The 14,210-nt window shown below is 46.1% G+C and overlaps 1 protein-coding gene across 1 annotated transcript in view; it reads right to left on the reverse strand.

The window, feature by feature from the left end:
* Positions 1–2,253: 2,253 nt before the first annotated feature.
* Positions 2,254–14,210, reverse strand: part of VWF (von Willebrand factor) — a 134,012-nt gene continuing 122,055 nt past the window's right edge. The window contains exons 45-52 of the mRNA XM_032390769.1: positions 13,777–13,957; positions 13,048–13,088; positions 12,440–12,556; positions 6,185–6,283; positions 5,399–5,527; positions 4,836–4,875; positions 2,787–2,884; positions 2,254–2,570 (exon numbers count right to left, since the gene is read on the reverse strand). Of these exons, the coding sequence (XP_032246660.1) occupies positions 2,382–2,570; positions 2,787–2,884; positions 4,836–4,875; positions 5,399–5,527; positions 6,185–6,283; positions 12,440–12,556; positions 13,048–13,088; positions 13,777–13,957 (894 nt within the window). The 3' untranslated portion in view covers positions 2,254–2,381. The remainder of the gene's footprint in view (positions 2,571–2,786; positions 2,885–4,835; positions 4,876–5,398; positions 5,528–6,184; positions 6,284–12,439; positions 12,557–13,047; positions 13,089–13,776; positions 13,958–14,210) is intronic.

Here is a 14,210-nt window from a genome sequence, read left to right on the forward strand (position 1 = left end):
CCCAGACAATGCCCTTCTCCCCATTCACTCCCAGCAACTCTTCTCCATGTCTTTTCAAGGCCAAGAGCACTGGAAGTCTTTCCACCATGGTTCCTTAATCCATTCCCTTTCTTCTCTCCCTCCTGCACTTTCTTATCCCTTAGCCCCTGTATTCTCTCTCCTTGAGACTCCCCCTAAAACTCTCCCCTTGGGGGACTCTGTCTCACCTGGTCTGAGGGCAAGCAGGAAGAGTCCCTGAGACCAGAGACAGGCCCTGCCCTGTTAAAAGGGAAAGTGGCCGAGACACACCCCCACTGCCACTTTCTCTGTTTGCAGCCTCCTTACCCTGCTCCCTGCCATTTTTTAAAAATCAAAACATACAGTTTTTCTGATTTGGCTTTTTTCTTGACAGTGAATTGTCCTATCAGTAAATCTGAGGAGAAATTCAAGCTATGGAGGCACAGGGGGTTGGAAAATTGACACCTTAGGCTGGAGAGGTAGCCTCCCTGCTGAGTTTCTCTATGGCCCATGCCTCCAGTAACACCTCATCCCCAGGTAGAGTGTTAGGCGATCAGTAAGAAGAGAGGTAATTCCCTGCCCCTGGATCTGGTTTCCTACAGAGACCTCAGAGCCTACTCAAAGCTGGAGGCGAGGTGCTGGACGGACCGATGACAACCTGTGAATTATTGAGCAGTTATATAAAACTTCTATCCATTCTTCCTTTCCTCTGCTGACTAAGCTCCCCACCAAAGCTGCTCAACACAATCCATGCCATTTGCCTGTAGTGTATCTCCCCTCCGGGTGATTCCCCACAGTATCGGAAGTGGGTGAGTCCTAGAAATGCCGTAGTCACTGGTTCCAGGGCCCCGCGAGGACCGAATCTGTAAGCAACAGGGATGGCGTGGCTCTCGTGGAGTGGCCTGGGAGTTCTTGCCTAGGTGTCAGGCACCTGGATTCTGAACCTCCATCCAGCCACTGTGTGACCTTTGGCAAGTCACTTGAGTTTTCTGAGCTGCTTTGATTCTCTGTAAAGGGGCGGTGGGGGGAGGGGGGAGTGGATTGGATGATGTCTAAATCCTTTCCAGCTCTACCATGCAGCACTTCCAGTGAGTAGAGTCTCTCCTGTGCTAAAAGGATCTGTAATGAAAATCAATTCTCCATCAAATTCTTGTTATAAACCCAGGGCATTCCCTTAATTCTCATGGGTATTCTCTCCCCAGCTAGAGTCTCCACCATTTGGCCAGCATATACATGTAAACTCTTCACATAAATTGTCCTCTCCACAGAAGGACAATCTGTTCTTGAGAGTGACATTACTGGTTAGTGATTTGGAGACTGGGTGAAGTTTGGTGTTATCTCTACCCTTCCACTAAAAGATGTCTGGAGTAAGCAGGGCCTGGGTATCCAGCATACAGCCCAAAAGAAACTCAGCTCTTTCCCTCCTCAGGATAAAGTCAATCCGTAATGCTCTGCCACCGAAAATAGAGACACTTATTCCCCCTGCTTTGAGCCTTGATTTCCCCTCATTTTTATTCTTGTCACTTCTTATGTTATTAAAGAGCAATTTACAGTTACCCCCAGATTTCAGCCATATTTTACCCTCTCAAACCCATGAGTGAGACTAACGTTCCTATTCTCCAGATGAGGAAACTAAGTCTGAGAACCACTAATGGTCTTATTTGGGGCCACACAGCAGAACAAGGGCCATGTGTAGAACCCAGGCCTGCCTGCAAGTCTGGGGCTCATCCCCTACGGCCAAGCCTGTGCTGGATGGGCCCCTGTTCCTGTACTGGCCAGCACCCCTTTTCAAGTCCCCTCAGTCGTCAGCACCTCTTCTTCCCTCGAGGCCCACTGACAATACACGGGAACTTAGGGAGCCAAGGGCTCAGAGAAACCCTGGCATACCTGCTCAAACTCCTTCACCCCAAGGTCAGCCACACTGGCAATAACCATGTCTGTCTTGGCAGGATCCTGGCCCCAGGGCCCACCCCTCTGCTCTGTTCAGAAGCCCCTGGATCCAGAGCTTGGAGAACCTAGTGTTCCTGAGCAAATCCCTTTGGGGATTTGGGCTGGGTTCTGCCTGCCCCCCACAATCCTCTCCCCACCCCATGGAGGCAGACACCACTTTTTCCCAGAGGTTGGCCATGCCTGCGGCTGGAGTGCTTCCAGTTGGAGCCTGTGCTTTCTCCCCCAGAACCAGGTTCGGAACTCGGGCCCAGCCTACCCCTGTCATCTCAGCCTAGTAGACGCAGTGAACCATCAGCCTTTTGCAGGGGGGAGAGATTGGCCTTTATTGTGGGCTCAGGAGCGTCCAAGAGCGGAGCACGAGGAGCGAGCAGCCGCGCTCTGGCGGGCCCGGTCTCGGGTGAGGCAGGTGACAGCAGGCGTCCAGGGCAGCGGCCTCACTGGCTGCACTTCCTGGGGGAGCATTTGCACTGCATGGCGTTGAGGATCTCGTGGTAGACCAGGGAGCCGTTGGTGCAGCGCAGGGGCACCTGCATGGGCTCCGTGCGAGTGGGCGAGCAGCAGAAGCACTGGTCCTGCACATCCTCCGTGTCGATGGAGTACAAGGCTTTGCTGGCACATTTACCCTGTGACAGAATGGGGGGGGAGGGGCGCGTTGTAATGCTGGAAGATCCTGCTAGGCAATTTGCAAAGGGACATCTCAGGGAAGTCTGACATGCCCACTATCCTTATGGTCCTATTACACCCAAATCCCGCTAGCTGCGATTTCTATGCATGTTTGATCAGGAAACATAATCCCACCCTTCCCCCTGCAGGCCTCACTGAAGCCAGGGCCCCCTTACCTCGCAGTAATGAATGTCCACTTCCTCTTCCGACTTACAGTCTCCCACCTTGACATACCGCAGCCTGGCCGTGATATCCTTGCATTCCAGCTCCTCACCTACAGGACAGGTGAGAGATGAGGCCAGGGGCCTGGCTGAGATTCGATAGAATGCTCTCCGGCCCATTTCCCTCACTTCACTGGAAAAAGGTCAGTTTCACAGTAACCAAATCACCAAAGCCGGCTACAAGGAGGGGAGTTAAGTTATCCTGGTTCACCTCAGAATCTCCTGGCCCTCCGATCCAGAGATATAGTTATGGCTGGGTTTAACTCACTTAATGGTACAATTTTAATGGCAGGAGGAGCCTAGATCCACTGTGCGTTGGTGTTGTAGATGGATGAGACTTGCCTTTATGTAACTGTAGACTCTAAAAACCATAATGACTGGAGCAATCTTCTTATGCTTATAACTATATCCGGAAGCTAATGGGCAATGAAGTAGCCAATAAATATAACTAATATCTATCTTTGCCTTTAGAAAAGAGGAAAAGCAAATGTCATGGCCACACAAGGGGCTAAGAGGATCTCTAGGACTCCCTTATGGAGTCCTCCCTTTGGGAATAGCTGTCTCCGGTCCCTGGCATGGCAAGGATTAGTGGCATTCAGATCTGAACCTCTACTAGGCCCACCGATAATTCTAAGATTTAATGCCAACTCGCCATTCCCCATCTGAACACTGAGACTCTTCCATTCTTGAATGGCTCCCAAACTAAATCACCCCTAACTACATATTAACCTGCCTCCCAACTTCCAAATAACTTCATTTTACAGTGAAAGCCTGCCAACCACATTAAAAGAATGAATAAGGAAAACATATTTAGGCCAACATGCTATATTCTTTCACTGTAGATTTAAATCCCTGAGCCTGGCTTCCTTTCCTTAAGAAGGGTCTCCACTCTCCTGAAAGTACTGACCAACACAGGTCCCTTGCTGCCTCCCTGCTAGTTTTGCAGATAACTGTCTCTTGACCAAATTCCATGTGCAAAGTGTACCCAGAGAGAATTCATTCTCCCTGATGGTTTCCAGACTTCAACATTCTGAAATTTATGCAGATAGGAATCACAGAAAGAGTAGCTTTCGGAGCGTGTTTCCTTGATCTGCAACCTGCTTATAGCAATTGCAGGGACTTGTCAGAGTTAGTCATCAGGGAGAGAATGAATGATTCACGCTTTCACTCTTCCTTTCTTTACCCAATACCGAACATGGGCCCAAGACCCCCAAATAAAACAAAAAACACAAAGCACTAAACCAAAAACAAAAAATATTAGCCCAGGCAAGTGATTCTATATTCAGAGACCACGACACTAACACTAGGATTCGGAAAGTTACTGGTGCTCGTGAACACAGGAATGTGTGGTGAGATTGCTCTCTGATGGGCAGCCTTGTAGACTCTGGCCCCAAAGTTGCTGCTAAGAGCTACAAGGACCCACTGGCAGAACATAACTGCAAGGCCATGAGGGGCCGAGAGTGAAGAAGGGGAGGTTATTCAATGTAGACCGGTCTTACGAACTCTTGAGAAGACTCTGTGCTCTCTGCCCCTGCAGGTCTCACAGCCCACAGGGGGAGCTGATGTTAGCCAGCTGGTGGCTTCTCTTTCTCTGGGAGGTGGCTGTCTGACCCTCAAAGAATACATTTGTCTTGAGTGTCTGCTCTGTCAAGATTATGGACCAAGGGTGCCTTTCTTCAAAGAGCTCTGGTTGGAAAAAGAAGATATTGTCTCAGGATGGGACTGTGAGCCACCCCTGCCTCTAGGAGGGAAAAGGCAGGTAGGAGGATAGAAATAGGAGTTTTGGGAAAAGGGAAGAAACTGCTTCACAGGGATTTGAGTGGCGATTTGAGGAGGGGGCAGTCTAAGAACATTCAGGGAGGGTGGAGGTTCCCTGCAGAACTAAACCTAGTGATTCGTCAATGGTTAAGAACTATCTTTCCAGAACAAGCTTCCTCCAAAGAAAACAGTCCCTGGACTTGGTCTGACAGATTTCAAGGGACAAGCTATTGGTAATATACTTACATGTGTCACAGCAGGTGCCTGGAATTTTCATGATTTTCCCCTAAGAAAACAGCAAAGTCCCAGATTAGGCACAACTAGGACATAGCAGACAACTTCTGGGTCATTCCAGGCCAATTCTTGGCTCTGGACTCACAGCCCCGAGCTTCAGTCCCCAGACATACACTGTGCATTGCCATCACAACTGGGAACAGACTGACCATCCTACCTGACCAGGCTGGATTCAATCCTGATTATTCTAGATTCTCTCCCAGTTGCATCACCAGGACCATATTCTCAGGAGAGACTAGAAATCATTTGATCTCTCACCCTCCCATTCAAGGATCACAGATTCAGTCTCCCCCAAGGGAAAGGTATCTATTGAAAGCACCATATAGTGCATAGAGTTTTGTCTCTCCAACAGGCTTTGATTTTGAAACTTCATTGGTTTTTAAACTAGGTCTGGGGTCTCCCTTGGACACTGGGACATCATGTCAGAGAAGACCATGCTGTTCAGAGGACTCTGTTCTTAGAGTCAAAGATGGAGTGGTCAAGAGAATAGTAGGGCCTGAGCTCCAACTACTCACTCCCTCGGCCAGACACTTGTGTTCATCAAAGGGCGGGCAGCCTGTGACCCTCTTCTCCCAGATGTACTCTCCTCTCTCATTGACCTTGCAGAAGTGGCTATCACAGCCATCCTGGAGCATCTCATCACGCTGAAAACAAAGAGGGGAAATGGGTAGAGCAAATCTGAAGACAGTGTTTGGTCTGCAAAGACACTTCAAACAATGACCTTGACTCCTTGAAGTTGTTGAAACAATTTGGAGGACTATGGAGCAAGACTGAGACAGTACCTACAGTCTCCACACCCAGAGCACACAATAGAAGTGGAGTCCCAGCTTAGTTACTGTCAATAGGGCTGCATAAATGCAAAGAATCCCTCCAAACTCTTCTGACCACCTAGAAGCTTAAAAAATTAAGACATAGTGAGGGTAAACTAGCAAAGCAATAACTGAGCCAGAGATGAACCAGGGCACCACCACCCTAACAACCAATTTTCACTCTCACAGATCAGACTTACTGTCACCCTGATTGACTATCCAGTCTTATAGACAATCAAGGCTGGAAGAAATCTTAATGATCAACCAACTCCAAATCATGGCCCTTACGCTAACTACGCTCTGGTCAAGAAGAGTGAAAAAATTACTAAATCAAAGAGAAAATTTTGTACATTCTATAGGTTATCCATCTTTTCTCTATAAAATCAGAAATAGATGGGAAGCTAATATTGACCCAAACTTAGTCCCTCTTTCTTGAAGAAGAAATGCCAAAATAGGAAACCAGGTGGTGACATGAGTTCAACTTCCTCCCACCTTCAGTGTCATGATCTGTCCTCCTCTTAGCTGAATGGTGCAAGCCGTAGGCAGACATTTCCCACAGCATTCACCTTGGTTCTTCTCTTCCTTGTAACCCTGTATCCAGGAGAAAAATCAGCTTTGGTTAACCCCCCAGGATACCCTGATCATAAGTAGGCTTACTTTTCTAGTTTCTGATCTCTCCCATCCAGCAAGTTTCACCCAAAGCTCAGAAATTTAACATTCAACTCTTGTCTAACCTTTGTCAGTTCTCACTCCCCTAGATGGCATTCCTTCCCTCCACATACATACATCTTGTTCATGTTTTAGCAGCCAGACCTATTAAATTAGACCTCTCCCTTGAGTTCCAGACTTACAAATTCAATGGTTTGTTTGACAACTGTTTATCTTCTTATCTTCTCAAGACTTATATACAAAATGCAACTTGATTTTTGTCCCAAATTTCATTCTTCTCCTGTCCTACCTTACCTTGGTAAATGGCTTCATTACCCAGTTGCTCAAAACCAGAAATCTGGGAGTCATCCTTGACTTCTTTCTTTTTTCTCATTCCCCCACCCCCATCACCAAATCTTGCCAAAAATGCCTAACTCAACCTCTGCTTGTCATGACCAACGTCCTCTGTCATCACCTAGTCCAAGCAATCATCATATACCACTAGACTCTAGTAACAGTCTTTATTTGTCTTTCTATCTGCATTCTTGCCCCTATACTGTAGGTCTCCACACATCTGCTAGAAGTATTTTCTTTTAAGTCTAGTCATGTCACCCCCTTGATTAAAAATAATCCATGGAGTTCTGGTTCTAGTAATGGCAGAGTAGCTTATATTGGGCTGATCTTCTATAGACAACAATTATAAATTCTTGACAAAATATTTTTAAAAATTGTTGAAAGTCACTGAATGGCAAAAATAACATCTTGTGCATTTACTTCTCATGTAGAAGTAAGCTATGTGACAACAATAGCACAAAGTATAGGGGGGAAAGTACATCATACATGAAGTGTATATTATCAAACCAAGGTAGACTATGATAAGTTAAGGATGCATATTGTAATCTCTGGAGTAACTGCTATTATCTCTGGCAAAATATTTTCTATCTTCCCTTGTGATTTCTTCTTTGATTCATGGATTATTTTAACGTATTTTATTTAATTTCCAAATGGTGCGGCATGTTTCTAAATACCTTCTCGTTACTAATTTCAATCTAATTGTGGTCATAGAATGTACTCTAAATGATTTCAAAATTTTCACATATATTGACATTTTAATGGTCCAGAATTTGGTCCAGATAGGTGAAAATTTCATGTGCATTTGAGAAGAATGTGTGCTCTGCATTTTGGGAGTATAGTAGTCTATTATTTTCAATTAGGTCAAGTTGGTGGATACGGTTTTCCAAATCTTCTATATCTTTACTGATTTTTTTCCTACTTGTTCTATCAATTACTGAGGAAAAAAACATTAGAATTATGAAATAAGATTGTGGATAAGCCTATTTCTAGTTCTCTCAATGTGTGCTTCATATATTAGAAACTCTGCTACCAGATGCATACACATTTAAGATTTGTGTGTCTTCATGATGAATCTACTCTTTTATAATTATGAAATAACCTTCTTTATTTTTGGTAACATTCCTCATTTTACAGTCCATTTTATGTGGTATTAATATATCCATCGCAGTTTTCTTATTCTTAGCATTGACTGGCATATCTTTTTTCATCCTTTTATTTTCAATCTCTCCATCTCTCTAAATTGAAAACAAATCTTGAGGCACCTGGCTGACACAATCAGTGGAGTGTGCGACTCTTGATCTGGGGCTCATGAGTTCAAGCCCCACATTAGGCGTAGAGCTTACTTTAAAAAATAGTAATAATAAACAAAATTGAAAGCACATCTCTTGTAAACAGCATACTAATTGGGTCTTGTTTTTTTATCCAAGCCTGACAATCTCCATTCTTTATTGGGATTTTGTTTTGCCCATTTACATTTAATGTAATTATTGATACGGTTGGGTTTAAATCTCCCATTTTGCTATTCATTTTATTTGTTGTTTTCTCTGTTATCTGTTCTATTGTTAATGATTTTCTATATTCTTTTGGTTTAATCAAGTTGCTTGTTTAGAATTTTATTTTCTCTCCCCTATTGTGGGCTTTTTAACTGCATTTCTTCATATTACTATTTTAGTGGTTACACAGACTTATCCATTTATCATTTGTCATCAAACTATATACTTAATATCTGTGCATTTTATTGTATGTAAACTATCCTGATTTTTAAAAATTATTAATTTTACAAAAATTTTAAAAATAAGACTTTCTAAGGCTTCCCATTGCATTCAGAATAAAATCCAATCTTCTTAGCATGTTCTACAAGGCCCTGTATGGTTCCTTCCTTCCTAATTTTATGACCTTTTCTTCTACAACCATTCTCTTGCTTTTGACAATCTACCCCTTTGCATCTTCTAGGACCATGAATATGCCAACCTCCTCACCTGAGAGACTTTGTGTATGTTATCCCTCTACCTGTAATGCTCTTCCCCATGTTTTGTATAACTAGCTCTTTCTCACCCTTCAATAATCATTTCAAATATCATTACTCAGAAAGGTCTTGTAAGATACAACACACACACACACACACACAAAGATACTCTTCATAACACTTAACACAATCTGAAATTTTCATTTGTTCTCCCTGAGAGGCATGTAAATTCCAAACTAAGTCTATGCTGTTGTCATTGTATCCCAGCACCTGGCTCTAAGTAGGCCTCCTACACTCACTGAGATTAGTTGAGCTGGGAACTCCTTGACAGTGGCTTTAAGTGACCGTTCTTCATTGATATCTGAGCTGGAAAAAGCAGCAGCTTCCAGACAATAGGATTTCACTATCTTGCAAAAATGTCCCCAAATTTGGGAGACAACATAGGGCAACCAACTCTTTATCTTGCAAAGTAAGAGGATTTTCAACAATGTTAATAAAACAAAAACCAAAAAGCTACCATCAGCTGCTTCATCACTGCATCAAAATTAAAGCTCTTTTAATGCTACCCAACACTCCAAAAAAAGGGGGGGGGGGATATAATCTCACAACATTTTTAAAGAATAAACTGAATTATATGAGAAGCCAACTACAATGTCATTCTTTTTCTCGTTTTGCCACATTTAGTAATAACCACTTGGAGATTCATTCATTCAGGTCCTGAGGTTTTCCTAACATGAAGGTCTAGCCAGTCAGTTTGGAGCCCTCAGACAGAAAATGTGGGCCTCTCTGCATTGCTCCCTTGTTCATTGCACTTGGGCTGAATGCTTCTAATCAGCAAGCAAGGTTAGGAGTCAGTAAGCTTGCACAGAATGAATTTAAACAATTTGCTACTCATAAACCAAGCTTCTGAACTCGATGTGTCGTCAGGGAGTAGGTTGTGCAGAAAGCCAGTGAGTGCGGAGTCAGCACAGAATCAGGGCTCCTGGGTCCAGGCCACACGCTCCAAACTGGGAAGGACACCGCTGGAGTTTAAGGCATCAGGTCGTCTTTCACTGGTGAGCTTTAAACTGTATTTTCAAGAATGTACAATTCCTGGAAGGTGTAGGACTGAGGTAAAGAGGACAGGAAGAAAGGAATGGAATAAACAGTATGAGTTAGTGTGGGTGATTACAGTCAGAAGGAGGAGATTAAACGGGTTTAAATTGGGCAGGATTTTGTGGGAGCGTGGATTTGGGTGTTTTTCTTTTCAGTGAGTGTTAGAAGAAGACACCAGGAAACAGCCTCTGCTCAGCAGGCCCAAGGAGAGGAAAATGGACAAAATCTTTACAGGAGAAGTGAGTGGGCAGGGGACAAAGGGAGGAGGGGGCCACTAAGTGAAGGGACAGGGCGGTGGAGACAAAACCTTCACATCAGAGAGGAGAGGACACAATTAAGCCAAGAATAGGGAAAGGCAGAGGGTATTTTGGAAAGAGAAAGAGCAGGAAGAAAAAGAGGGTGGAAGGTAACAGAGCGGCAATGCTTTTGGAGTTGGGAACAAGGGAGGAAGGGGGAGGGGACCCACTTGCTGGAGTAAACAAAGAAAACATTCCCTCAGCAGGTCCCTTGCCCTAGAAGGCCAGAATGCAGCTGCATCACGTAACAGGGCTTCTCTGAGCCCTGCGGGGCTTACGGCCACTCCTGGCAGCGCTCTGGGCTCCATAGGCAGACATACGCACACACACGCACACACGCACACACGGAGTACGGCACTGCTGAATGGGCTTTCCCCCAAACATCCAGTCAGGAGCAGGCACCTGCCCCTGACCAGTCATGCCACAAACTTGCCCTGTCTGTGTCTCATAGCCCTTCCCGTAAATTGCATTAGCTGCTCAAAGCCTTCCAGTCTTGCCTCCCCCTGCTGTCCTCTTCTAACTCTTACTTCTATCTGCCAGTCCAGTCCCCATTCCCCTTCCCGGAAGGTCCTCTATATTCAACTCCCTGCTCAAGGTCAGCTCATAGTCATGTCCCTGCAGGTGCCTTCTCAGCATTCCATGTCAGGGGACCTCTTCCTCATGCTTTCCTTGAGAGTTCACCGGTCAAGCTTCATGTGTGCTACCCACCAGCACAAACCACCTTCTACAGGTCTCCTTTAAGGTATAAGCACGGTCTCCCCTGGGAGGAAATGAAGGACTCACATGGTGAAGTTAACACTTTAGTCTGATGTAGGGCGTTCAAGCAGACCTACCTAAACTTAATTCACCACAGCTCCTCACCTGCAGGAGACCTCTCTGACCTTCACAGCAGAAGACAGTGGCAAGACCAGTTAAGGATGCTGAACTAGAATGGGGACAATTGCAGTTTTCAGGAAAAGTTGAGAGATAACATTGAAGGAGGATGGATCTAGCAGTTCTCAAGAGGGAGGAAGTGGGGACACTGCCATGGAGGATATCAGAATTTTGGAGGAAAGGAGGAAGAGTTAAAAAAGGGCCATGGATTTAAAACTACTGAAACCTAGATCTAGACTGAATTGATTCTAAAGCTGGATTTCTATGGACGCACAGGAGCTTGTTGTGGCACATTCTGGCCACTAGAGGGCGCTGTTAGAGAGTTAGCAGCTTGTCCTCTAGAAAGCGCTCCTTGGAGATGCTGTTGGTGGGGACTTCTTGCTGCACTGATTGTATTTCAGTGGACATCCAAGGTGAAAGAGATGCCACAAACTCCACACAGCATTATTTCATTCCCTATTCAAGCTGACATGTATTCTAGGGAAGCTGTTACATGCACATACACAACCCAAAATCCTAGAGCTGCAACTGTGATTTAAAAAAAAAAAAAAGCATGTACTTAGTTGGCTTCATTCTAATTGAGGCAGGAATGTTCTCTTTGAATCATTCTTTCAGAAATAGCTGTATCTCCTATAGACCCATTTACTCCACAGATATTTTACTAAGCCCCTACTTTGAGCATGACTCTGTGCCAAGTGCCATGATGAACACAGATGTAGAACGCTCCATATAAAGGACCTGCTCAAGTGTTCTTCATCCCTATCCTCCTGAAGTCCCCTCCTGCTCTGGCTGGCTCTGCTCCTACTCATATGAAGGACTCCTCCCAGACGCTGCCCCAGAGCCTGCCTGCTCCCTGGCAAAGTTGAGGGGGAAAGCCCTCCATTTGCACGGTCTGAAAGAGCTATTACGGCATTCTGTGCTTCTGGCTCACAAGAAGCTCATCTGTCCAATTGTGTTTTCGAAAAAGCAGAAGCCCCAACACAGAAGAAGGCTCTGTGAGGTGGGGCTGAGTCATAATTAAAGCACTGAAATGCCGGTTTTTATCTACCCAACTAGAAATGATGATTCCACTTCTCAGAATCCACCCTCAGAGTGAGCCTAGTCATTATGACCTGGCAGAAACAGGGTGAAAGATTTTAAACCACCTCAGTGCCCAAGAATGAAAGTATAGGTTGCGGTACACCCATTCCAAGGAATATTGTATAGAATTTTACACATAGTAAGTGTCTGATAAATATTTGTTAACAAATTAATTTTTAATGTTTTCAAAGAATGGTAGTAATGCTTCTTAAAATGTTGTGTGAAAAGAAAGAAAAAACTGTAAATATGGTACCATAAGCCCTGCAAATATTATGTTTATTCTTTAAATTTACAAAACAAGGCTCTTCATTATAGTTGTGAAATATTGCCCACAATCAGAAAATAACAAAAGCTTTATTTACAGACCCCAGCGAGGTCCCAGTGCTTGGGTCCCCCAAGTATCCAGGGACCCTGGGTCCCTGACAACCCTCTTACCAGGGGGCAGGCCTCGCAGGTGGTCTTCCTGCACTCCAGCTTGAATCCAGAGATGACTCCCACCTGGATGGTGCAGCGGCAAGTCGTGCACACATCAATCATCAGACTTTTTCCGGGCTGAAACCAGAGGCACGAGGGTCAGGCCTCCCAGCACGCTGCCCCCCTGACCCTCCCACTCACCTGAGCTGTCTGCCTTAGGAGAGGGGGCCCAGTGGCCAAGATAAGCCATGGCCCTGACACTCCTCCTGTGTCCAGTGCCCCCCTCCCTCCCTGCCCTCCCACCTCATGTATGGCAATAGTAAGTCAGAGCTTTTATGCCGGAAAGGGAGCCTGAGCAGTGGGAGAGGGGGATGGATTGAAATGTGTGTCAGGCCATCAGAGTGCTTCTCTGCACACAGAAGAGATGCTCATGAGGCTGAGTGGAGGCTGGAAGGTGAGGCCCTAGAGAGTCAGCAAGATGGCGGGAGCCTGGGTACCAGGATGCCCCGGAAGCGGGAGGCAACGGAAAGTGGAGGATAGGGCTCCCTGCTTCCTTTCATTTCCACTTCAGAATGACTGAGCTGTCCACCCTTCCCACAGTTACAACTCGCCTGGAAAAGAAGGCTTACCCCAATGATGGTGCCATTCAGCATGCAGGCCTCCAGGGGCTCTGGGGGAGAGAGAAAAGTGCAGGGCAGATCCCTTCAGGGTCTTCTCCCAGTCTGGGCCCCTCTCCTGCATCTGCAGTCCTTCGCCCCACCCCTCCCCCAGGTGCTGTGGGTCCTAGTGCCAGAACCACAGTGGCCTTGCTCCCCCCAAGCCTGCCAAGGAAGGGCAGGCAGCCTGTGAGCAGGCAGCCCACAGTGAGAAGATCCTTCTCCCCTGCGTCCTCAAGGGGACAGACTTTTTAAATGGTCCACACTTAAGGAGTGAGTGGGAGGGCACTTGGGCTTCTGAAAAAAGGAAATTCTACTCTGGAAACTTTAAGTCCCAAAGAATTCCAAGCAGGTGGTGAAGAGAGTTGCTATTTTGTGTGTTTGTTGGCAGGGTTGGGGTGGGAAGTTGGAGTACCTTTTCCCAGCAGAGGAATCACAGTGAATGATTGAGAAGTCTACCACTCACTAACTCACATGAGCAAATGGAGGTCCAGTGATAGCAAGCCACCACTGAGCACAGTGATGACCTTCAGGAAACTGTAACATTTCTCTCATCTTATTTGCTCTCCCACAAAAGCGTTAGGAACAGATAGGAGGACTTTGATTCTGCCCATTTCCCTGAGTTGCTGAAAAGGCAAAAAATTCAGGAGCCCTTAGCGGACAGAGAGGCTTAGAGGTGGGGGCCCTGGACACACGCCTTACCGCAGCGACAGGTGGGACAACACTCTGAGGTCTTACAACTCAGCTGGAAACCCATGGGGCAGTTGGGGACATCCAGCTGGGGGCAGGAGACATTCCTCTGTTGCACAAAGACCTCTTCCTTCACGCGGACACACTCGTTGATGAGGCAGGGGTTGTCAGGGGAGGCCCAGTGAGAGCCAACCTGCAGTCAGAGCACTAGAGTTGATCAAGGCTGGGGCCAAGGGCCCCATGGGGGTGTGCTGTTCTCTCAGGGAGCTGATATGGGCTCTGGGGATGAGCCCCAGCTTAACGTCTAAGCCCCACCCCTAGAGTAAGACCCACAGAGGGAACGAGTGTGGGTCAAAGACACCCAGTGACCAAGACCCTCACCCAGAGCCATGTGTTCTACAGACACAGTCTTCACCATCTTAGGGAAGCCTCGGGACACTCCCCTC

The sequence above is a fragment of the Phoca vitulina genome, unplaced genomic scaffold (genome assembly GCF_004348235.1).
Source record: "Phoca vitulina isolate PV1807 unplaced genomic scaffold, GSC_HSeal_1.0 scaffold59, whole genome shotgun sequence".
Classification (NCBI taxonomy): domain Eukaryota; kingdom Metazoa; phylum Chordata; class Mammalia; order Carnivora; family Phocidae; genus Phoca; species Phoca vitulina.